The 27410-nt window shown below is 39.9% G+C and overlaps 1 protein-coding gene across 3 annotated transcripts in view; it reads right to left on the reverse strand.

The window, feature by feature from the left end:
* Positions 1–286: 286 nt before the first annotated feature.
* The window catches only part of Sec15 (exocyst complex component Sec15), a 250812-nt gene continuing 223688 nt past the window's right edge, over positions 287–27410 (reverse strand). For all 3 annotated transcript variants that reach the window (XM_071683731.1, XM_071683732.1, XM_071683733.1), the window contains exons 12-15: positions 25859–26099; positions 17700–17841; positions 17375–17561; positions 287–7448 (exon numbers count right to left, since the gene is read on the reverse strand). In XM_071683731.1, the coding sequence (XP_071539832.1) occupies positions 7328–7448; positions 17375–17561; positions 17700–17841; positions 25859–26099 (691 nt within the window). In that variant the 3' untranslated portion in view covers positions 287–7327. The remainder of the gene's footprint in view (positions 7449–17374; positions 17562–17699; positions 17842–25858; positions 26100–27410) is intronic.

Below are 27410 nucleotides of genomic sequence, written 5' to 3' on the forward strand. Positions count from 1 at the left end.
CAGGAGTAGTGCTGCTCATTCCTTAGCTCTTGTCGTCTCACCAACACCTGAGTTTACTCCAAAGACATTTGCAAACCATTCTTCACCTGCCTATTTCTCCTCTCTTTTCATCTTGGTTACATCCACTCACATTCAGACACCCCAATCTGGGCCTTTGAGGAGGATGAGCACTCCCCACTTGGCTCCATCTCCTGTTTCCTCTTTCAGAAATTGAAATACAAGAAGGAGAGGCATCATAATTGATTTCACATACAGAAAGGATGAATATGAAATAATGAAAAAGGAATAACAATACCTCAATATATATATTAAGCAATTTGTACAAACTGGAATATCTATTCTCTGTAATCATGTTCACACAACTTCTGTACAAGAAACATCATCTTAACAGATTACAATAATCAATAATTTACATCACACATTTCAGGTTCTGAATCATATGTATTAAATCAATCTCAGATATCTTTGAAAATTCTAGCTAAATGGTGTTCCCTTGAAAGATAAGACATGAGCCTGGCCAAGTTATACAGTACACCACCCACAGTTGCAGGACTTCTAATTCATCACAATGAGGAACAATCACACAGATTATAGAAAAATATGATGAAAATATGAATCAATAAATGTTAAAACATTCTATTATCAGCCTTTCTTTCTCCTTATATTCCTGTTTGTTCTTATTTCGAATATGTGTAAGGTTAAAAGTAAATGTATTATAAACTACCCTACTGTAAGTAAAACAATTTTGATATATAAAATGCTTCACAATGACAAGTGGTGGTACGTTGTTTACCCTACACATGAAGTGAAGATTTACAAGTGATAGTGTACTGATTATCCTAAATATGAAGCCATAAATCAAACAATTTTGATATACAGTGAAGATTTACAAGTGATGGTGTATTGATTATCCTATGAAGTTGTAAATCAAATAATTTTGATATACAGTGAAGATTTACAAGTGATGGTGTATTGATTATCCTATGAAGTTGTAAATCAAATAATTTTGATATACAGTGAAGATTTACAAGTGATGGTGTTCTGATTATTCTAAACATGAAGCTTTAAATAAAAATACTTTTGGTATACAGTTATGATTTATAAGTTATGGTGTATTGATTATCCTAAATATGAAGCTGTAAATTAAACAATTTTGATATACAGTTAAGATTTGCATGTGATGGCATACTGATTATCCTAAATATGAAGCTATCAAAATACCTTTTCCCTGCTTGGCACAGAAGACAAATTTCTGGAAATATGCATGTACACTGAATACTCTCACTATTAATATGAGACAAACAGGTTTGAGTTCCAAAGATCTATTTTTCCTTTTTTTTCATCCTTACCAAAGGAAAAATTTTACTATTTTGTAGATACGATCTGCATACAGTGTAGTCCACTGGGACTGGACCTCTAGTAAAGAGCTTCCAATGGATTTAATATCTCAATTTTTTATTGCTTAACAAAAAGGAAAAAATGTTCTGTGTTCATACAAATATCAAACATGTTTATGAACTTATTTTGTTGTAACAAAATACTGCACTAAACACTGAAAAAAAAAAAAAAGCCTACACAGGGTCAGTCAGAAAGACAAATACAGAGACAGAAACACTGATGGGGGAAAAAATTAAACTCATTCTAACACTTGTAGATATGGAGAATTACTTTCTTCTTGTGCAACTAGTGCACATGACCTAGCCTAGTAGGTATGTGTCTATGTTAATATGGGTGTTTATGTAATTACCTATCCATAATAACATCTTATACTGTACTAGGAGGGAGTTTTATAATCATGAGGTGCCATGTCTTGAACTTTCTCCTACAATTATACAACTTAAATTTATGTACGCTGTCTATATCAACCATGTCCTCGGTCATTCTATTCCATTCATCCACCACTCTTATAATCATAAGAGTACTTCTCTACATCTTTCTTAGTAAGTTTCTTACTTTCATATTAAGTTTCTGGTTGCTGTAACCATAGATCTTCCAAAGAATTGTTCACTGTGCATCATAGCTCTGCTTTAAAAATAGATGTCATGATCAGGTCAACCTACACTCTTCTCTCTCCCAAGGTGGGAAATTTTAAAGCCTTTAGCCTTCCAATGTAACTTAGCTCTATGAATTCTGGTATCATCTTTGCTGCCCTCCTCAGGACCTCTATTAGCTCTATGTGCTCCTTTGGGTGAGATGATCAAGCTTGAGAAGCATATTCTAGTTTTGGCCTTATGTAGGATATGAAAAGCTTGCTAAATATTTCCTTATCTATATATTCAAAAGCTATTTCAATGTCAGCCAAATAGTTTGCCTTTTTTACTATTCTCCTAATGTGCAACTGGTTAGGAAAAATGCTGACTCCTAAGTCCTTGTCACACACAGAGCCTTGAAGCCTCATTTCCTGCCAGATAATAATCATATCAAGGCCATCTTTCACAGTCATTACTATAAAATTTACTGCTTCGTGTACTAACCTAAATGCTCTTTTATTGTCATTATATATTTGTTCTGGATCATTAAAATTCTTCAGAGATTATATATCATTAACAGAACTATGCACTTCTTTCCTACTGTTGCCCTGTTGGGCAATCTACAACCGTTTCCTGAAACTTAAGCTCATCTCTTATTAGGAGAGCCAAATCCCCTTTTCATTTATCTTCTCTATCCCTTCTTACTGGCAAGTACCTCTCCAGACAGAAAAGGTAAAATATCATGTCTTTTAAAAGCTTCATTCCCACAACTTCAACAATAACAGGTTCATTTTCTCAAAATACATTCATCAAATTCCAACTCATTACCGTGTACTACTAATCCATCAACATTTATATGTAATACTTTCAGTCTACCATTACCACAGTCTAACATTCCTGACCTCCCAGAGGCACTGGTATGGGTACACTTTCCTCTTACCTCATTTTGCATCTTTTGTTTTTTGCCTTCTGACTATATTCTTTACTTTTTTCCCTCTCTTCCTTTACTATATCATGCTTTATGAATTTTCATATGAATTACACTTTGTGTTTGAGTTTCTTAGCCAGTCTTAGTATCTCCTGGCTAAATGATACTAAATTATATGTAACTATAATTGGTCTGCAGTTTATGTCTTATTTATAATGACCAATTCTTCTTCTTTCCTTTATTATCAAGATTGCATCCGGTAATTCTAGTGCCTCTAATAACCCCTTAACAAGCATTTCTTCTTTCTTTCCCCTTTATATGCCGAGTGTTCTTCCTCTGATACATAAATAATCAAGGATGTACATCTGTTGACCTTCTGGGTAACTAACCTTTCTAATCTAAGTACCACCTATCATGCAGTTATGTTCAACAATTTTGGTTCATTAACCTCTACACTTTGTTTTCCCTATAATCACCCTTTTTGGTGATATATACATGAATGTCTGTTAAAGTTTTATGTACATAAAGGTGTTCCAGGGCTACAAATAATAACATCATATATGAGAAGTCACCTTGACAAGACTGTGCTCTTCAGCAGATAGAAAAGAGTTTAGTATAATTTAGCTTTTTCCCTCCCCAAAAGGTGCCATCTTTACTCCTGCATGAAGTGCAGCCTCAAAGTTAAAGAGGCTCCATACAAGAGGTCCTGGGGTTGCATGGGCAAATGAATGCCCTAATCAAGGCCATCTCACCAACACCACATATATACATACCCTAGCCTCAGCCAGGGACTCAATTTATTGACCAACCTCTGGGGAAAAAGGATGTGAACAAGGATTTGCAACTAGGATTTGAACCTATGCTCTCAACCCTGAGAAGACCCTAGCTAATTGCTAACCAAGGAGGTCCGTGGAGGATCAGATACACAATTACTCTAAACATACACACCAAAAATGTCATACACACACATAAGAGATGGAGCCCCACTATCGCAAAACTCCCTTCTGTACAGTACAAATAAGTAATTACAAATGGGTAATTACCATTAGTGATAGTGGTTGGCTTAAGAGTAAGGTACTATTCTAGGCTTAGTCCATTAAGTCTCCTAACTGACAATAATCTTACTTCAGATGCATTGGAAAATCTATTTATTTATTTCCATTTGACTAAGATATTAAAAAAAAAAGTTTTGAATCTCAAGCATACATTAACTGAAATGAGATTATCTAACTGTTGAGAAATATTTAGCATGAAATAAGTGTATCTAAAACTAAAGTTACGGGGTGTAGAATGGAAAAAAGGTGAGAATGAATTTAGCTACAGGAATTCATGAAGAATAGGATATGAAAGGAAGCAACTGCATGAGAGAAAAGTTTGTGGCATGCAGAAGGTGGGAGGGAAAGGGTAGCAAAGTTAAGTTGCTAGTGAAAGAGAAAAGAAAGGTGTACTGGTGTTACATGCAAGAAAGAAGTGTGAGTGCCTGGGAGATTTATATCAAAAAGCAGCACGAGGTCAAGAGCAAGGTACAAGAGCTGAAAAAGAAGGTAAATGAGAGTTGGAAGAGCAAGAATCAGCAAACTTCAGGTAGAATAAGAAACTGTCTTGGAAGAAGGTTAATAGTATAAGAAAAACAAGAGAACATATGGATGTCTCAGTAAAGGAGACAATGGGGAAGTGGTAACAAGTGGAGATTAGATATTTTCAATTTGACAGAATGTTAAATGTGTTTGATGGTAAGGTGAGAGACATGGGGTGTCTGGGTCAGGGAGGTATGTGAAGCGAGTTGAGAGTGGACTGGGGAAGAGAAAGAGGGTGATGAAAGTCTTGGATATGATAATGTGAGGTAATGTGGCCACAATGGATAGGATTGCAGTTAAATTTCTTAAGAACAGGTCACTGTGTTGTTAATTAGAAATTTTAATGAATGTATTGCTCATGGTTACATGCCTGAGGAGTGGAGGAATGCCTGTGGAAAGAAAAAGGGAACAAAAGTGTGCTCCTATTACAGACATATAAGTTCATTTAATGTATCTGAAAACTATATGAGAGAGGGGTGGCATACACAAATTTCAAACTGGGGAGGAACTATGCAGCCTTAGAAGTGGTAGAGGAAGTGTAGATTATGTGTTTGTTTTGAAGAATGTGTGTATGAAATACTTATGAGAACCAAAAGGATTTGTATGAGCAGTCTATGGATCTGGAGAAAGTGTATGATAAGGATGAAAGAGATGCTCTGTGGAAGGAGCTTCCAATATATGATATAGAAGGAAAGTTCCTACAGGTAGTAAAGATTAAGTCTGCAACAGTGGTATGTGATATCATCATGACTGTTTAATTTGTTTATGGATGAGGCGAGGGAAAAGAATGCAAGACTTTTTGAGAAAGGAGCTGGTAACTACTTTCCCTCGTCTCTTCTTTTTTTCCTTTCATAATCCCCTCTATATTTCAGATCAGACCTGGCCTTGGTGGGGATTGTAGTCCATGTTTGGAGCCGACATAAAGAAAAGAAGTCTTTTAAAGGGTTTGGGGACCTTGGAGCTGAGTTAGTTCATGTATTCTGATGACACATTTCAGTAAGAAACTGCAGTATTTGTTTTTTGAGCTTGTGAGTGCATGTGAAAAGAGAAAGTTGAGAGTAAATACGGAAAGAGACAGGTTAGATATAGGGCATGAGTTTGACTGAAGAAACCTTGAAAGTAGCACAGTGATTTATATACCTATGAGTAGACAAGGCAGTGAATGGAACCAAAGAAGCTGAAGAGTGGCCTGGGGTGGGTGAGGGGGAGAATGTCCAGGGAGCATGCACTGAAGAATGTGGAAAGAGGTTACTTTCTGGGAAGGTAAAGATGGGCATGTTTGTACCCAGAGAAGTCCCATCTAAGAGTGGATGTGAAGCATAGGCTCTAGATGAGAATATAAAGTAGAGGATGAAGGTGTTGGAAATGAAATGTCTAAGTACAAAATGTGGTGCGAGGAGGAAGAAATGATAAGGTAAGGGAGAGGTGTGGAAATAAGAAGAGCAGAGTTGAGAGCTTAGCAAGGTGTGCTAAAATGGTTTGGACAATAGATAATGAGAGGAGAGGCTGACAAAGAGGTTATATGTGTCAAAAGTAGAGGGGACAAAGAGATGGGAGAGAATGAAATGGAGATGGAAGGATGGAGTGAAAAAGGTTTTGAGTGCTCAGGGTCTGATCATGTAGGAGGGTGTAAGGCACACATTGCAAAGAATGATATTGAAGTGATGTGGTATACAGGGGAAGACATGCTGTCAATGGGCTGAACCTGGGAAAATGAAGTAATAAAGGGATGCCATGGAAAAATATGCAAGGCCTGGTTGCGAAAAAGGGCTGTGATTTGGTACATTACTCATGACAGTTGGAGAGTGGATATAAAGTTTTTTTTTTCCCACTATCTCACTAATGATTTGGAGTGGGTGATGTCTGGTGAGCTGCTTAGGATAATGGCTGAAAATTTTATTGTACTGGACCCTTGTGTCTCTCTACACACACGGACAATAAGTCTTCTTCCACTAACTGTATCCTTTCACACACTTCCTGAGGCTAACGTACATAACACTCCCCTTTCTCTTCTTTCACTAATTGTTCCCCTGAAACTCACACCCACCCACATCTTAGCCTCCACCCATCCACCCACATCTTAGGCTAAACCACACTCCCACACTCTCATCTACCGCTACTTGTACCTGACAAGTGAATCCAGATAACCAAGACTTCAGTGCTAGAGTATGACACAATGTTGGGTGTGGGATGAGTATTAATGGAAGGGAGTGGGTGACCCACACTGACTCAGCTCACTGTCACCTAATACAACCTTTGTGGGTGCTTACCACAAATGAGTGAAACCTATCCTTTGTTTCTTGAAACTGCTGTCAAAAGATGATAAGCGTATGAGAGAAACTTCATACGCAAAGACTGTGCAAAGCAGGAGAAAGGTAAATGACAATATATCAAGTAACAAGACAACTGGTTTGCTTAACTCCTACTGCAGACTTCAATACAGACCTATGGAGCACTGGGCTTCCTTTTTAATACATCTAATTATCAATATCAATATTGTACCACAAAATTACCATTTTCAAAAAGATAAAATCAATATGATACACAATATGGTCGTATTCCAAAGTTCCCAGTTTACAGCTCAACTCAGAATTATTGTATATGTTTTTCCACTCCTGTGAGGTGGCAGCTTCTATATCAGCTTAGCCTATAACCTTAATATGAAAAAAATAATGACCAGTTTTACACACATTACACTGAATAACATCCTGCCAACCCTACCTGGCTCTAGAACATCAGAAAAATTTATTTCTCTAAATGTCTTAGCAGAAAAACACCAGCAAATATAGCTGATGCAAAAGCAGGACGGGAATAAGTAGAGTATTTGAGACATTGCCTTAGTCAGACTTGATTCATGATGTGTGTTGCTGCTGAGTAAGTTGTCGAAGCTGTTTAAGAACAGTTTCCAGTAGTTTCTTTTTATCACTTCTTTTGAGTATGGAGAACATCCCTCGCTTTTCACCTTCTCTAAGCCTAAGAAATGATTAAGATTGATATCAGTAGTGAAGTGATGGAATTTTGTTTCATCAAAAGACAATGTTCTGTGTAATATAATTGCTCATGAAAAAAAGTCAATATACATCATATATCAAAACCAGTAACATTTCATTTATGTTAAAGGCTCCAGTCATTGTCCTGTATGAAACAACTAAAGGCTCACATGAACCAGTATCACTCATCTGACTTCAAATTTGCAAATTCTGGATCTTTTTTGTCTAAATGACTAATCTGCATAACAAAGGAGACGACACAAAATGGTGAGAAACCAAAGAAGTACTGCCTGTTTTAATAAAATTATGTCCTTGATAATAATGACCATCACTGATGGCAGTCAGGTAGCCATACACAACTCTGAAAATGGACAACCCAATGACCATCCCAGCTAAGTTTGTTTCAAACTGGCTCAGGGGTTTTTATGTGACTTTCTGACAATAGGCATCATTTGCATATTCAACAAAAATGAGCAAAACTATAAAATATTAGTAAAATTCTATTATACTTTAAAAAAATGTATTCTTTTGCTTCAGCTGAAAACTTAGGTACTTCTGACTTTAAAATGAGAAACTATGGGTATTTAAGGAAATTTCTATTTTAGTGATGGTGGGGTTTATCTCTGACATCGGTTCCAACTGGAACTCCCTCAAAGGGGTGGCCACAGCAACAAAGACTCCATGACTAAAGACCACCAGTGCTGCTTCTTAGCCTTTAGTGTCTCATCCTTATCAAGCCACAGACAGAGGGCAAGTTTAATGCCGTGTTTGCAGAGGCTCATACCTAATATTCCTAATGACTACTTCTAATGCTTCTACCTACTACTACTACTTAATGTTACTACCTAATGCTCCTCCCTAAATCTTCCTACCTACTGCTTCCACCATTTTGCTCTTTAGCATATCAAACATATGAATAGTGGCAGAATGGAACTCAGAATATTTACAAACCTAAGAGACAAATCAACACTTAAAATTTTTTTTATTTACCACAATTCTGTGAGATTCTTAGCTTATTTTGCTTAAATTGAACCCTTGCTATGGCTTCCAAGGCATATGAGAGTGTCAGTCATGGTGTCAAATGTAAACACCAGTCCACATCAATTCAAGAATAGTAGAACTATTGAATAAAAATGGATCGTGGTGTTTCGGTGTGTAAGCTGTGTAACATCTACAGTATTGGTTCATCAACTGTTTATGATATAAAGAAGCAAAGGGAGAAAATATTGAAATTCTATGCAGACAGCGATTCCAAGATGCAAATGATGATTAGAAAAACTATGAAAGATGGTAGAGTACTGAGCACGATCAAATGATGATGGAATGATTTTGACACCGTTGGATTGATGGGGTGGACTTGTCAGGTAGCATGATAATGGACCAGGATAAGTTGTTCTACAAAGAACATGAGCATGACTATAGTAAAGGATGGCTTCAAAGATTCAAGAAGCGTCATGGAATTTCCATGAATAAAGTGTGCAGAGAAAAGCCGTCTGCAAACCATGAAGGAGCTGCCGAGTATGTGGATGAATTTGTGAAACTCATAGCTGACTAGCACCTCAGTCCTGAGCAGGTGTATAATGCAGATGAAACTGCATTATACACTAACAACACTAACAACAGAAGATGAAGAAGACCCCACAGGATTCAAACAGACTTACCATCTTAGGGTGCTCAAACATTTAATATTTGTTTAATCTAAATTTCTAGTGATCTATAGTATACTTTAGACACATGGGAGATGTATAGTTAGTGGGTTATAGGTGTGTTGATGAATTATCATTAAATCATTATTATGTGACCATGGTTGGTCCAGCAAAATGGTTAACCTGGCAAGGCTCTTGAATTAAAAGTGCCGGAAAATCTGTGGTGTACCTGTATATATGTGGTTCAAAGTAAGATGCCATAGGATTGGCAGAATGCCCGAACAGTGCCACTGTATAAAAGGCAAAGGGAACAAAACTGAATGTTTGAATTATAAAGGTACAACTTTATTGATTGTGTCCGTGAAGGTAGTTACATACACAAAATATAATGACTGAGAAGAATGTGGCTCCAGCTTCAGGACTGGTAGAGGATGTCAGGATCACATGTTTGCTTTGGGGTCACCATACATAACTCTGAAAAAAGGACCACCCATCCAAGGGCTATTCCTGCCAACTCTGATTCAAACTGCTCCAGCAGTTTAAGAAGAAATGACTGAAATGTGAAAAGTTCAGGATGAATTATTCTTAGTACCAGCAGCAGCTGGTATCTTGGATGTTGGTTGGGGACACTGGACACAATTTTGAAGAGCCCATCCTAGGACCATCCTTATCAAGTCCAGTTCAGATTTGTTCATTAGTTTCAAAGATGATCAAAAAAGGAAGGTTAATGGATGTACTATTTTTAGCACCAGTGGCCATCTTGTGTGGTGACTGGAGTCACTGGACATAATTTTACATTAAAAATCACTGAAAGACCATTCCTACCAAGACTAGAAAAAATTGGTGTGGTAGAATCAGAGAAAACTGAAGTGCAAAAAATTAACACACATATGACAGATGATGAAGAACAGCTGGTGCCACGTAAGAGCAAAAGCTCATGTGGCCTTTGGCCAAGATAGCTAAAAATGGAGCAAGTGATACAGTAAAAAAAAATGAAGTTTGATCTAAGGGCTTATGAGGTGGGGAAAACTTGCCTTTTAACAGGGCCAGGATTGTGGTAGTTAGGAAAGATGAAAAGCACATAATTCTAAAGTAGTATATGGAAAGAAACAGAAATAACAGTGGGGGCCTATCCTGTATCTACACATTTATGGTAAGTCATATACTTAAGGGATCCCATCACATTCTTCACAATCATAAACTTTTCAAAACTTCAGTATACTGTCTGTAATTGGTCTCGTCACTATTGACAATTCCACACATGCATCACTGTTACTTGAGAAATCTGACTTTACATCTTTTCTAATACGTATCTTGCTTACTTTCTTGAGAAGAACTTTTAGGGATCTTCCATATATTTTTACGGAATTGTGTAACCATGCTGATTACCAGACAAAACTGAGTATGAAAATATATATTCAAGCAGTTTTGAAAAATTAAGAGCCAAAGTTACGGGATGATAGCTAGAAAGATTAAAACAAGCTTTCTTCTTATGGAGCACTTGAAGCAGTACATTTCCAAAAGGAAGAAAAAGTGCTAGATGAGACAGCACAGGTAGTCTACTTGCCTTTATATAATGGAGTGCTTTTTAGACAACAGAATATAAGGATACTATATGGGAAACATTGCAGGGTGAGTAAGAAGTAAATGTGAGGAAGGCAAAGTGTTGGAATTATCTTAAATGGAATGAAGAGAAAGAATGAAAATTGTTGTTTTACTTGTAAATGAGGCAGATACCGTGCTATCGGAATGAAAAAGTTAAAGAGAGGAAGACAGGCAGAAGTTGTTACAGAAACCTATCACAGAGATATGAAGAAAGGCTGATAAACTTGCTTCATATACAGATATGCACAATTTAAAGGATAATTAGTTCCGCAATGATTATCAAAAGGAACAGTTGATGACTGAGAATCAGACAGTGTGCGAGTGTTCCTAAATTCAATATGCTTGCTCCCTGGTCCATATTCATTCAAAATCAGAATGATCAAATTATAGACAAAAAAGGTTCATTTTCCATCCCTACAGCAACGACCTCTGTTGTGTCTTTTATATACAGAGAAGCAACCTATTATCTCATCAACTGCTAGGTGTCCATGAGGCCTGTCTGTCAAGAATACCATAACAATAAAATGTCTATTCTAGGACTCTCTGCAGTTCTCGTAAGCATGAGAAGACACACAGCTCTGGCTTTCTAGGTAGGTAGCATTTGGTAAGCAGCCAGCAAATTTTCCTCAGCCACTTCACAAGATAGTCATTTATTTATTTATCATACTTTGTCAGTCTCCCATGTTTGCGAGGTAGGGCAAGGAAACAGAAGAAAGAATGGCCCAACCCAACCACATACACATATGTATACATAAACGTCCACAAAAACGCACACATATATACCTATACATTTCAACATATACATACATATACATAAAAAGACATATACCTGAACATAATTCATACATGCTGCCATTATTCATTCCCGTCACCAGCCTGCTACACATGAAATGACACCCCTCTCCCCTGGCACATGCGCGAGGTAGCGCTAGGAAAAGACAACAAAGGCCACATTCATTCACACAGAGTCTCTAGCTGTCATCTATGATGCACGAAACCACAACTCCCTTTCCACATCCAGGCCCCACAAAACTTTCCATGGTTTACCCCAGACGCTTTACATGCCCTGGTTCAATCCACTGACAGCATGTCGACCCTGGTATACCACATCCTTCCAATTCACTCAGTTCCTTGCATGCCTCTCACCCTCATGCATGTTCTGGCCCCGACTGCTCAAAATCTTTTTCACTCCATTCTTCCACCTCCATTTTGGCCTCCCACTTCTCCTCGTTCTCTCCACCTCTTACACATATATCCTCTTGGTCAATCTTTCCTCACTCATTCTCTCCATGTGACCAAACCATTTGAAAACACCCTCTTCTGCTCTCAACCACACTCTTTATTACCACACATCTCTCTTACCCTTTCATTACTTACTCGATCAAACCACCTCACCCCACATATTGTCCTCAAACATCTCATTTCCAACACATCCACCCTCCTCTGCACAACCTTATCTATAGCTCATGTCTCGCAACTATATAACATTGCAGGGAACACTATTCCTTCAAACATACCCATTCTTGCTTTTCGAGATAATATTCTCGTGTTCCAAACATTCTTCAACGTTCCCAGAACTTTCGCCCCCTCCCCCACCCTATAACTCACTTCCACTTCCATGGTTCCACCCATCACCAAATCCACTCCCAGATATCTAAAACACTTCACTTCCTCCAGTTTTTCTCCATTCAAATTTACCTCCCAATTGACTTGTCTCTCAACCCTACCATACCTAATAACCTTGCTCTTACTCACATTTACTCTCAGCTTTCTTCTTTCACACACTTTACCAAACTCAGTCACCAGCTTCTGCAGTTTCTCACCCGAATCAGCCAACAGCGCTGCATCATCAGCGAACAACAACTGACTCACTTCCCAAGCCCTCTCATCCACAACAGACTGCATACTTGCCCCTCTCTCCAAAACTCTTTCATCCATGAACAAATTAAACAACCATGGAGACATCATGCACCCCTGCTGCAAACTGACATTCACTGGGAACCAATCACTTTCCTCTCTTCCTACTCATACACATGCTTTACATCCTCAATAAAAACTTTTCACTGCTTCTAGCAACTTACCTCCCACACCATATACTCTTAATACCTTCCACAGAGCATCTCTATCAACTCTATCATATGCCTTCTCCAGATCCATAAATGCTACATACAAATCCATTCGTTTTTTTTTTCTAAGTATTTCTCACATACATTTTTCAAAGCAAACACCTAATCCACACATCCTCTACCACTTCTGAAACCACACTGCTGTTCCCCAATCTGATGCTCTGTACATGCCTTGACCCTCTTGATCAATACCCTCCCATATAATATCCCAGGAATAATAAACAAACTTATACCTCTGTAATTTGACCACCCACTTGAGGCACCAATCTAGTTACAGCAGATGTGGTTAAGTTCAAGCCTCCCAAACCCAAGATCTGCCCATCAGTCTTTTAAAACCCATCAATAATCTTTCCAATCTCTTTTGATACATCTGTAATAACAACAACTCAGCACAATGAAGTCTTAGTAGCACTGTAACATCTACTTTACCTTAAAAACCTCACATTACACAGATGGCCAAGGCTGCCTCAACAAAACAGGTTGTCCTATTCAGAAGCCCTAAATTCTTATCGTCTGAAGAGCTGCTCCAGTTTCACAGTGGATTGTTCATGTTTTGTATGGAGTTCTTTTCTCACATCTAAGGAGGTTCTAGTTCTTTCTTTACAAAACAGAGTTGAGTCTGAAGCAGACCAACTTAACTCTCCAAGTCTTTCCTCGGAATTTGACCTACTTGTCCTAAGCTGCAATGCTGTTGTTTCCCCTTTCCTCTTCTTTTATTTATTTTGCTTTGTCGCTGTCTCCCATGTTAGCGAGGAAGCGCAAGGAAACAGAGGAAAGAATGGCCCAACCCACCCACAAACACATGTATATACATACACGTCCACACACGCAAATATACATACCTATACATCTTAATGTATACATATATATACACACACAGACACATACATATATACACATGTACATAATTCATACTGTCTGCCTTTATTCATTCCCATCGCCACCCCGCCACACATGAAATAACAACCCCATCCCCCCTCATGTGCGTGAGGTAGCGCTAGGAAAAGACAACAAAGGCCACATTCATTCATACTCAGTCTCTAGCTGTCATGTAATAATGCACCGAAACCACAGCTCCCTTTCCACATCCAGGCCCCACAGAACTTTCCATGGTTTACCCCAGACGCTTCACATGCCCTGGTTCAATCCATTGACAGCACGTCGACCCCGGTATACCACATCATTCCTGTTCACTCTATTCCTTGCACGACTTTCACCCTCGTGCATGTTCAGGCCCCATTCACTCAAAATCTTTTTCACTCCATCTTTCCACCTCCAATTTGGTCTCCCACTTCTCATTCCCTCCACCTCTGACACATACATCCTCTTGGTCAATCTTTCCTCACTCATTCCCTCCATGTGACTAAACTATTTCAAAACACCCTCTTCTGCTCTCTCAACCACACTCTTTTTATTACCACACATCTCTCTTACCCTATTGTTACTTACTCGATCAAATCACCTCACACCACATATGTCCTCAAACATCTCATTTCCAGCACATCCACCCTCCTCTGCACAACTCTATCTATAGCCCACGCCTCGCAACCATATAACACTGTTGGAACTACTATTCCTTCAAACATACCCATTTTTTCTTTCCGAGATAATGTTCTCGACTTCCACACATTCTTCAACGCTCCCAGAATTTTCGCCCCCTTCCCCACCCTATGATTCACTTCCGCTTCCATGGTTCCATCCGCTGCCAAATTCACTCTCAGATATCTAAAACACCTCACTTCCTATAGTTTTTCTCCATTCCAACTTACCTCCCAATTGACTTGTCCCTCAACCCTACTGTACCTAATAACTTTGCTCTTATTCACATTTACTCTCAGCTTTCTTCTTTCACACACTTTACCAAACTCACTCATCAGCTTCTGCAGTTTCTCACACAAATCAGCCACCAGCGCTGCATCATCAGCGAACAACAACTGATCCACTTCCCAAGCTCTCTCATCCACAACAGACTTCATACTTGCCCCTCTTTCCAAAACTCTTGCATTCACCTCCCTAACAACCCCATCCATAAACAAATTAAACAACCATGGAGACATCACACCCCTGCCGCAAACCTACATTCACTGAGAACCAATCACTTTCCTCTCTTCCTACACGTACACATGCCTTACATCTTCGATAAAAACTTTTCACTGCTTCTAACAACTTGCCTCCCACACCATATATTCTTAACACCTTCCACAGAGCATCTCTATCAACTCTAACATATGCCTTCTCCAGATCCATAAATGCTACATACAAATCCATTTGCTTTTCTAAGTATTTCTCACATACATTCTTCAAAGCAAATACTTGATCCACACATCCTCTACCGCTTCTGAAACCACACTGCTCTTCCCCAGTCTGATGCTCTGTACATGCCTTCACCCTCTCAATCAATTTTTTTTTTTTTTTTTTTTTATACTTTGTCGCTGTCTCCCGTGTTTGCGAGGTAGCGCAAGGAAACAGACGAAAGAAATGGCCCAACCCCCCCATACACATGTACATACACACGTCCATACACGCAAATATACACACCTACACAGCTTTCCATGGTTCACCCCAGACGCTTCACATGCCTTGATTCAATCCACTGACAGCACGTCAACCCCTGTATACCACATCGCTCCAATTCACTCTATTCCTTGCCCTCCTTTCACCCTCCTGCATGTTCAGGCCCCGATCACACAAAATCCTTTTCACTCCATCTTTCCACCTCCAATTTGGTCTCCCTCTTCTCCTCGTTCCCTCCACCTCCGACACATATATCCTCTTGGTCAATCTTTCCTCACTCATTCTCTCCATGTGCCCAAACCATTTCAAAACACCCTCTTCTGCTCTCTCAACCACGCTCTTTTTATTTCCACACATCTCTCTTACCCTTACGTTACTTACTCGATCAAACCACCTCACACCACACATTGTCCTCAAACATCTCATTTCCAGCACATCCATCCTCCTGCGCACAACTCTATCCATAGCCCACGCCTCGCAACCATACAACATTGTTGGAACTACTATTCCTTCAAACATACCCATTTTTGCTTTCCGGGATAATGTTCTCGACTTCCACACATTTTTCAAGGCTCCCAAAATTTTCGCCCCCTCCCCCACCCTATGATCCACTTCCGCTTCCATGGTTCCATCGCTGACAGATCCACTCCCAGATATCTAAAACACTTCACTTCCTCCAGTTTTTCACCATTCAAACTCACCTCCCAATTGACTTGACCCTCAACCCTACTGTACCTAATAACCTTGCTCTTATTCACATTTACTCTTAACTTTCTTCTTCCACACACTTTACCAAACTCCGTCACCAGCTTCTGCAGTTTCTCACATGAATCCGCCACCAGCGCTGTATCATCAGCGAACAACAACTGACTCACTTCCCAAGCTCTCTCATCCCCAACAGACTTCATACTTGCCCCTCTTTCCAAAACTCTTGCATTTACCTCCCTAACAACCCCATCCATAAACAAATTAAACAACCATGGAGACATCACACACCCCTGCCGCAAACCTACATTCACTGAGAACCAATCACTTTCCTCTCTTCCTACACGTACACATGCCTTACATCCTCGATAAAAACTTTTCACTGCTTCTAACAACTTGCCTCCCACACCATATATTCTTAATACCTTCCACAGAGCATCTCTATCAACTCTATCATATGCCTTCTCCAGATCCATAAATGCTACATACAAATCCATTTGCTTTTCTAAGTATTTCTCACATACATTCTTCAAAGCAAACACCTGATCCACACATCCTCTACCACTTCTGAAACCACACTGCTCTTCCCCAATCTGATGCTCTGTACATGCCTTCACCCTCTCAATCAATACCCTCCCATATAATTTACCAGGAATACTCAACAAACTTATACCTTTCCTCTTTTTTTTTTTTTCATACTATTCGCCATTTCCCACATTAGCAAGGTAGCGTTAAGAACAGAGGACTGGGCCTTTGAGGGAATATCTTCACCTGGCCCCCTTCTCTGTTCTTTTTTTTTGGAAAAACAAAAAAAAAAAAAAAACGGGAGAATTTCCAGCCACACGCTCCCTCCTCTTTTAGTTGCCTTCTACGACACGCAGGGAATACATGGGAAGTATTCTTTCTCCCCTATCCTCTTCTAGAGGCATTTATTTTCTGCTCCCACTATTATCTGGATTTTATAATACTCTTATGCTTCTGCATCACATGATTACTGTGTGGCCAATGGGAACTCAAGGGTGGGCCACTGTGATATATATTTCTTTCCTTAAATCTCTAAATTTTGAACATCTCTCCCCACTCTTGTCTTTCCTAACAACTATGGCATCCCTTTTCACATTGACTTATTTTCCACTTCCTCCAAAATCATTTCATTCTCTTCATTTCTTCCACACATCAATCCTTTTCATATTTCAACAAAGGTCCAGCCTTAATGTGGACTCTTATCCTTGATCAAAGCCTCAAACATAAAAAAAGGAGCTTACTATCTAAATAATTACAGTGGTCAAAGTAACAAACTTAATTTTACTTACTTCTCCACTATAATGATAGCATTATGAGGATTAACTCGCAGGTACTTGGAGCTCTCTGACCCATAGTCATGAAGGTATGTGGACCAGTCTTCTGTCATGAACAAGTCTAGAAGTTGCCGCAGGTCGGCAAAGCACATCAAGAGGGCACCTTCCTCAAAACCTTCAACTGGTTCAAAGGCAGCAAATTCTGAAGAAAAAGTTTTAAAGCCATAAGTAATAAAGAAAAAAAAAAAAAATGACTTTTCACTCTACATTCAAATGATGAACTTATCAGTGAAACAAGGAATAAACTTTCGATTTCAGCCAAAACCATCAATTAACATACGTTCACACTGAATGACATCAAGGTTGACTTGTTCTAATGCAGCCAGGGACATCTGTTTGACATCTTCACTTAGTAACATTGCCATGAGTGACTTGGCTACATGTTGACAAGCTGACATACAAGCAGTCTGTGCAACTCGCACCTGAAGAGAGAAGGCAAGAACTTAAATCCAAACTATTACACTATTAGCAGTTTTAATGCAATACTTTTGGCTAACTAGTTTTCAAAACTCTCCCCCTAAAATTCAAACATATGTAAATAAACAACTTGGCCTCGTATTGCTATGGATAAAATATCTATCATACTTACTTAACCACTGTCTCCTGCGTTAGCGAGGTAGTGCAAGGAAACAGACGAGGAATGGCCCAACCTACCCACATACACATGAATATACATAAATGCCCACACACGCATATATACATGCATATATATTTCACCGTATACATGTGTGGATGTAACCAAGATGTGAAAAAAGGAGAGATAGGTAGTATGTTTGAGGAAAGGAACCTGGATGTTTTGGCTCTGAGTGAAACGAAGCTCAAGGGTAAAGGGGAAGAGTGGTTTGGGAATGTCTTGGGAGTAAAGTCAGGGGTTAGTGAGAGGACAAGAGCAAGGGAAAGAGTAGCAGTACTCCTGAAACAGGAGTTGTGGGAGTATGCGATAGAATGTAAGAAAGTAAATTCTCGATTAATATGGGTAAAACTGAAAGTTGATGGAGAGAGATGGGTGATTATTGGTGCATATGCACCTGGGCATGAGAAGAAAGATCATGAGAAGCAAGTGTTTTGGGAGCAGCTGAATGAGTGTGTTAGTGGTTTTGATGCACGAGACCGGGTTATAGTGATGGGTGATTTGAATGCAAAGGTTAGTAATGTGGCAGTTGAGGGAATAATTGGTATACATGGGGTGTTCAGTGTTGTAAATGGAAATGGTGAAGAGCTTGTGAATTTATGTGCTGAAAAAGGTCTGGTGATTGGGAATACCTGGTTTAAAAAGCGAGATATACATAAGTATACGTATGTAAGTAGGAGAGATGGCCAGAGAGCGTTATTGGATTACGTGTTAATTGACAGGCATGCGAAAGAGAGACTTTTGGATGTTAATGTGCTGAGAGGTGCAACTGGAGGGATGTCTGATCATTATCTTGAGGAGGCTAAGGTGAAGATTTGTATGGGTTTTCAGAAAAGAAGAGTGAATGTTGGGGTGAAGAGATAAGTGAGAGTAAGTGAGCTTGGGATGGAGACTTGTGTGAGGAAGTACCAGGAGAGACTGAGTACAAAATGGAAAAAGGTGAGAACAATGGAAGTAAGGGGAGTGGGGGAGGAATGGGATGTATTTAGGGAATCAGTGATGGATTGCGCAAAAGATGCTTGTGGCATGAGAAGAGTGGGAGGCGGGTTGATTAGAAAGGGTAGTGAGTAGTGGGATGAAGAAGTAAGATTATTAGTGAAAGAGAAGAGAGAGGCATTTGGACGATTTTTGCAGGGAAAAAATGCAATTGAGTGGGAGATGTATAAAAGAAAGAGACAGGAGGTCAAGAGAAAGGTGCAAGAGGTGAAAAAGAGGGCAAATGAGAGTTGGGGTGAGAGAATACCATTAAATTTTAGGGAGAATAAAAAGATGTTCTGGAAGGAGGTAAATAAAGTGCATAAGACAAGGGAGCAAATGGGAACTTCAGTGAAGGGCACAAATGGGGAGGTGATAACAAGTAGTGGTGATGTGAGAAGGAGATGGAGTGAGTATTTTGAAGGTTTGTTGAATGTGGCAGATATAGGGTGTTTTGGTCGAGGTGGTGTGCAAAGTGAGAGGGTTAGGGAAAATGATTTGGTAAACAGAGAAGAGGTAGTAAAAGCTTTGCAGAAGATGAAAGCCGGCAAGGCAGCAGGTTTGGATGGTATTGCAGTGGAATTTATTAAAAAAGGGGGTGACTGTATTATTGACTGGTTGGTAAGGTTATTTAATGTATGTATGACTCATGGTGAGGTGCCTGAGGATTGGTGGAATGCGTGCATAGTGCCACTGTACAAAGGCAAAGGGGATAAGAGTGAGTGCTCAAATTACAGAGTATAAGTTTGTTGAGTATTCCTGGTAAATTATATGGGAAGGCATGTACAGATCATCATATTGGGGAAGAGCAGTGTGGTTTCAGAAGTGGTAGAGGATGTGTGGATCAGGTGTTTGCTTTGAAGAATGTATGTGAGAAATACTTAGAAAAGCAAATGGATTTGTATGTAGCATTTATGGATCTGGAGAAGGCATATGATAGAGTTGATAGAGATGCTCTGTGGAAGGTATTAAAAATATATGGTGTGGGAGGCAAGTTGTTAGAAGCAGTGAAAAGTTTTTATCGAGGATGTAAGGCATGTGTACGTGTAGGAAGAGAGGAAAGTGATTGGTTCTCAGTGAATGTAGGTTTGCGGCACGGGTGTGTGATGTCTCCATGGTTGTTTAATTTGTTTATGGATGGGGTTGTTAGGGAGGTGAATTCAAGAGTTTTGGAAAGACGGGCAAGTATGAAGTCTGTTGGGGATGAGAGAGCTTGGGAAGTGAGTCAGTTGTTGTTCGCTGATGATACAGTGCTGGTGGCTGATTCATGTGAGAAACTGCAGAAGCTGGTGGCTGAGTTTGGTAAAGTGTGTGAAAGAAGAAAGTTAAGAGTAAATGTGAATAAGAGCAAGGTTATTAGGTACAGTAGGGTTGAGGGTCAAGTCAAATGGGAGGTAAGTTTGAATGGAGAAAAACTGGAGGAGGTGAAGTGTTTTAGATATCTGGGAGTGGATCTGGCAGCGGATGGAACCATGGAAGCGGAAGTGGATCATAGGGTGGGGGAGGGGGCGAAAATTCTGGGAGCCTTGAAGAATGTGTGGAAGTCGAGAACATTATCTCGGAAAGCAAAAATGGGTATGTTTGAAGGAATAGTGGTTCCAACAATGTTGTATGGTTGCGAGGCGTGGGCTATGGATAGAGTTGTGCGCAGGAGGATGGATGTGCTGGAAATGAGATGTTTGAGGACAATGTGTGGTGTGAGGTGGTTTGATCGAGTAAGTAACGTAAGGGTAAGAGATATGTGTGGAAATAAAAAGAGCGTGGTTGAGAGAGCAGAAGAGGGTGTTTTGAAGTGGTTTGGGCACATGGAGAGAATGAGTGAGGAAAGATTGACCAAGAGGATATATGTGTCGGAGGTGGAGGGAGTGAGGAGAAGTGGGAGACCAAATTGGAAGTGGAAAGATGGAGTGAAAAAGATTTTGTGTGATCGGGGCCTGAACATGCAGGAGGGTGAAAGGAGGGCAAGGAATAGAGTGAATTGGATCGATGTGGTATACCAGGGTTGACGTGCTGTCAGTGGATTGAATCAGGGCATGTGAAGCGTCTGGGGTAAACCATGGAAAGCTGTGTAGGTATGTATATTTTGCGTGTGTGAACGTATGTATATACATGTGTATGGGGGTGAGTTGGGCCATTTCTTTCGTCTGTTTCCTTGCGCTACCTCGCAAACGCGGGAGACAGCGAGAAAGCAAAAAAAAAAAACAAAAAAAAACATACATATACATATATATACAGACATACATACACATGTACATATTCATACTTCCTACTGCTACTGAGGATTCTGCATACTTTACAGTACCATAATGATATAGTCTTGCTGGATGAGCACAGGAAGTAGGGACAATGTCAACTCCTAAGTCCCTCTTTCACACAGAATCCTGAGGCTTATTTCCTGCTAAATAAGGAAACTGAGGCTTTCTTTCACTCATTACTTTATATTTGAATTTCAATTACCATGTATCTGACCAATTTTGGAGTTTGTCCAGGTTTCCTTTAGTAAGGTGATACGATCCTGCTAGCTTTTCAATTCCTTAATGACCTTTGCAACATGTGCAAAAAAATTTTTTTTTCTACATATTCACTATTCCCCGCATTAGCAAGGTAGCTTTAAGAACAGAGGACTGAACCTTAGACGAAATATCCTAAATTGGCCCCCTTCTCTGTTCCTTCTTTTGGAAAATTAAAAATGGAAGGGGAGGATTTCCAGCCCCCCGCTCTCTCCCCTTTAGTCGCCTTCTAGGACACACAGGGAATATGTGGGAGGTATTCTTTCTCCCCTATCCCTAGGGATATCTGCAAACATATTTAGGTAGAATCTATACCTTCTGGCATGTCATTCACATAAATCAAGAAAAGTAATGGCTCAAGAACATAATCCTGCAGCACTCTACCAGTGACCTTCACCCATTTGGAGAAGGCTGCTCTTACATATGTTCTTTATTCCTTTCCAATGAGATAATCTTTGAATCATTAGAGGAGTCTTCCCCTTATTCCTGCCCGGTGATCTAGCTTCTTAATCAGTCTCCCGTGTGGTATAGTGTCAAATGCTTCCTGGTAGTTCAGGTACAAACATGCTACTCAGCCTTCGCTTTTGTTTACTACATGACTCACTATCTCTTAGAAATATAAAAAGGTTCGTTACACAAGGCCTCCTTTCCCTCTCTCTTAGATAATTTCTCCTCTGAAGAAGTCGTCCATTTACTTTCCGATTATCTTTTCAAGAACCATACTGACCATCACACTTGTCAAGGACACTGGTCTGCAGAACACCACCTCTTTCTGGTTTCCTTTCTTATAGATGGATATGATGATTACCCTGAATCATTCCCCTGGTAATCTGTCTTTCTCCAGCACCATCTTCAACAATGAATTTGGATGCATCTTCACCACATATAGTAAAATTTCTTAAAATTCATGAGCCTTGAAGACTTCATGATCTTCTGGAATTATGTTACTGTCTTTTCTACAATTTTTTCATACTTGTTCCCCTTTTCCCAGAAATAGTGAGGTAGCACTAGGAAAAGATGAAGAGGCCTCACTTCTTCAAATTCATTTTCTAGCTGTCATGTGCAATGCACCTTAACAACAGCCCCCTTTCCACAACCAAGCACCACAGACCTTTCCGTAGTTTCCCCAGGCTGTTTCATGCGGCCTGGTTTAGTCCACTGACTTCATGTTGTCCCCTATATATCACACTGCTCTAATTCACTTTATCCTGTGCATGCCTTTCACCCTCCAACGTACTCAGGCCCTAACCATTTAAAATCTTTTTCACTCCATCCTTCCCTCCCATTTTCAATTTGGTCTCCCCCTTCTCCTTGTCCCCTCCACTTCTGACACATATCCTTTTGGTCAACCTTTCCAGACTCATTCTTTCCAAAACCATTTCAGCACACACTCTTCAGCTCTCTCAACCATACTTTTCAAATTACCACATCTGTTTCTTACTCTATCATTACTTGCTCGATCAACCTGCTTCACGCCACATAGTGTCCTCAAATATTTCATTTCTGAGAATCCATCCTCCTCCATAAATTTTCTTCTAATGCCCATACCTCACATCCATATAACATCTTTGGACCAACATCCCCTCAAATATACTTATTTTTGCCTTCCTAGATAAAGTCCTCTCTTTCTACATATTCCTCAATGCTCCAAAAGATATGCCTTCTTACCCACCCTAAGACACCTCTACTTCCATGGTTCCATTTCCACTCTCAGGCATCTAAAACACCCCACTTCCTTCAAGTCTTCTCTATTCAAATTCATACCCTAACTAACCAGTCTTTCTGCACTGCTAAACCTAATAACATTGATTTTATTCACATTTACTCTCAACTTCCTATTTCAAAACACTCCCAAACTCACATATCAACTCCTGCATTTTCTCTCTTGAAATCTGCCACTAGCACAGTAGTAATAGTGAATGTGAACAATTAGTTGCCACACTAGCCATATATTCTACCTCAACAAATTCTTGCTAGCTGTTCCATGTTCCCCGATATTCTTCTCTGTTATTTTTGAGAATATCTAAATAACCACTTCCCTGGGGATAGGGGAGAATGAATACTTCCCACGTATTCCCAGCATTTCATAAAAGGCGACTAAAAGGGGAGGGAAAGGGAGGCTGGAAGTCCTCCCCTCCTTTTTCAATTTTCCAAAAGAAGGAACAGAGAAGGGAGCAAAGTGAAGATACTCTTTCTAAGGCTCAGTCCTCTGTTCTTAATGCTACCTCGCTAACGTGGGAAATGGCAAATATGTATGAAAAAAATCTAAATAACCGTTAGTTCATGAGTTAGGTAACATGCTAGTAAAGAGAAGCAGCTAATTTAAGTCTTGTATCAATATGCAAAATTTTTGGCAAATTATTTCTGACACAGCATGCATGTACGTAGTGGTCTGGGCGGGAGAGGGCGAGTGCCACCGCAAACTGAGTGCAAAGCATACTGAAGTAATACTGTATTGAAAGTATTTCTGTTTTGTTGTGCAGGTTTTGAATGTTTTTCATTGCCAAGAAGCCAGAGAGTGTTTTGAGTGCTGCTTTGTGTGGTTTGCAGCATGTTTATTTGTGACAGACAGGGAGGATGATCAGGCATGTTAGGTTTAGTTTAAGTTGGAACAGTCGATTGTCTGCAGAGGATACCAAGGTTTTATTTTCCTATCCAAAACTGGCAACATTTTCTATATGGCCTTGGTGCTGATGTTTGTGATATGGCGAGAAAGCATCATGTGTGTGTTGGGTGTGATACCAAGTACGGCTGATGTACTGTGGGAAGTAAGCATCATTTCTGTGTTATATATGATACCAAGTATGGTCGGTGTTCTGTGGGGAGTAATGGTCATGTGTAATGTGTAAGCTACCAAGTATGGTCGGTGTTCTACAGAGTGTGACAATATGATGCAGGCTGCATTCATTTCTATAAGGAGTTAAGTGGAATTCTTGAGGGTGCCAGTGTTCTAACTGCATGATGTGCTGTATGTCTGTTCTTGTTTGGGAAACATGGAACTGTAGTGTGACTGTGGGGTCATCTATTATGAGAAGACTCTCCCAATTTGACCAGCTGGGGGTGATAAGAGGTTATGAAGGAAAAGTAAACAGTGATATAGAAAGAACTGCTCCTTTTGGAACCCCATGACAGCTTGAGAATCTTGTTGGTGATGCTTTGGGGAATAATTTGGCCTGGCAACCAGCCATCAAGCAAACCATCTTTATTTACTTCATGACCGGTGGTGTCAATTATCTTTGTGTGTGGATGTACCGTGTGAAAGTGTCGAATGCTTCATTGTTATCTACTACGGTTAATAACATGCAGGAAGGGAATGTGTTTGGATGAAGTCATCCAGGATTTGTTCTTTGAAGTTATTAAGAAATGTAGGTAAGAGTGGATTTTTTTTCCTTTTTGAGGAGTTTGGATAGGGATGACAGCCATGATATAAAGAAATATGACAAGGAGGAGTTGGGTGGGTGGTACAGAAGGCTTCACAATGGGTAAATACTATGCTGGCAACTTTTTATATGTTTAGGATTTAACTGTGTATCGAGGAGTGGTTGAAGATATCCATAAGTACTTGAATGGTGTTACAGACTCCACCGGTAAAAGGTTATAAGGAAAGTGAAAAGTCACTTCCAGCAAGGTTGTATCACTGGGAATACTGTCTCATAAAAGAACTTCTCTCTCCAGAGGAGTTTACGGTTCCCTACTACCGGAGGTAGCAGCAACCTTTAGAAAGATACTGGGTATTGTTGGGTCTCTTTCAAAGGCACTGCCCCCGGGATAAACATAAAACAGCATACGGGCCAAAGTGTTTATGAGGAAATTTGATGTGCTGTTACAGCCTGCTGCAGGATAGGTCTTTATGACTTAACCCAGTTCTGAATGTCAGAGGAAGTGAAGGGTCAGCAGGCAGTTATTTCAAAGAGAATTTTGTGTACAATTTTCATGAGAGTCCCATTAGAGGTGTGCTTAATTTGTAGCCAATTTCTGAGTTTCATGAGCATGTTTATGAGTTCTTTTGGAGAAGGGATACAGTTAGGGTTAGTTATGCTTTATGTGTGGGGGCTGGGGTGGCAATGAAGGTGTGGATTCATGTTATCATTCACCAGAGTTGGATGCTGTTTATATACATATGCTATTAAACAACATACTTTGTGCTTGTATCTGATCTTAATCTTACAAATAAAAAATCAGACAAAATGATGGTGTAATCCTTCACAAACTGCTTTCACTTTCCCCTCACACAAACAGCAACAACTTCCCTTATAAATACTTTCTGCTGCTCATCTCTGCCTGTCCTTATTATGCAACTCTAAAGAACGTATTCCAACTTACTGGTAAGTTTGTGAAGGCAGTAAATGTTGAATTAAGAAAGGCTATGAGATCAGTGACATAAGATGATGATGTGCCTTGGGGTTCAGCTAACATCCAGTCATAAGATGCTAAGTCCAAGAACTCATCAATCTTTAGTCTGAGAGCAGTATAAATCTGCTCTTCAGCTTCTCCACGTATATCCTTGAACATGGCTTTTCCCTGTAGTCTCCCCAGGCCTGGTTTACTGCTGTCTTCTATGCTCCTGAGAGAAGAAATTATTGCTTAATTAAAAAAAGACACAAAACATACACAAATTACCCTTCCCATACTGCACAAGTAAGCAAGCATACACACACACACACACACACACACTCGAAATGTGACATGGCCAAGAGTTACAAGATCTAAGATTGCAGGGAACAAATACAGCAGTATAAGAAAGAAAGAACAAAGAAATTTTGAAAAGATAAATGTAGAAAAGGAAGAAGAAAATTCAAAAACACATATTCCATAAATTCATTATGAGTAATTTTCCAGTTAATGAGCAGCTGATCAGGCTTGAGGATTCACAGGGGAAACTTGTAAAGAATTATGTACAGGTAGCTGAAGAGCTCAAAGATCAAAAGTGTTTTCATTGTGGAATACACAATAGCCCTATCACCAATAAGGTGGAATGGGGAGGAGGTTCTGTAAAGCTGATATATCTAGAAATTTATTTTTTATCTTATTATACTTTGTCGCTGTCTCCCGCGTTTGCGAGGTAGCGCAAGGAAACAGACGAAAGAAATGGCCCAACCCCCCCCCATACACATGTATATACATACGCCCACACACGCAAATATACATACCTACACAGCTTTCCATGGTTTACCCCAGACGCTTCACATGCCTTGATTCAATCCACTGACAGCACGTCAACCCCGGTATACCACATCGCTCCAATTCACTCTATTCCTTGCCCTCCTTTCACCCTCCTGCATGTTCAGGCCCCGATCACACAAAATCTTTTTCACTCCATCTTTCCACCTCCAATTTGGTCTCCCTCTTCTCCTTGTTCCCTCCACCTCCGACACATATATCCTCTTGGTCAATCTTTCCTCACTCATCCTCTCCATATGCCCAAACCACTTCAAAACACCCTCTTCTGCTCTCTCAACCACGCTCTTTTTATTTCCACACATCTCTCTTACCCTTACGTTGCTCACTCGATCAAACCACCTCACACCACACATTGTCCTCAAACATCTCATTTCCAGCACATCCATCCTCCTGCGCACAACTCTATCCATAGCCCACGCCTCGCAACCATACAACATTGTTGGAACCACTATTCCTTCAAACATACCCATTTTTGCTTTCCGAGATAATGTTCTCGGCTTCCACACATTCTTCAAGGCCCCCAGGATTTTTGCCCCCTCAACCACCCTATGATCCACCTCCGCTTCCATGGTTCCATCCGCTGCCAGATCCACTCCCAGATATCTAAAACACTTCACTTCCTCCAGTTTTTCTCCATTCAAACTCACCTCCCAATTGACTTGACCCTCAACCCTACTGTACCTAATAACCTTGC

The sequence above is a fragment of the Panulirus ornatus genome, chromosome 37, assembly GCF_036320965.1.
Source record: "Panulirus ornatus isolate Po-2019 chromosome 37, ASM3632096v1, whole genome shotgun sequence".
NCBI lineage: Eukaryota > Metazoa > Arthropoda > Malacostraca > Decapoda > Palinuridae > Panulirus > Panulirus ornatus.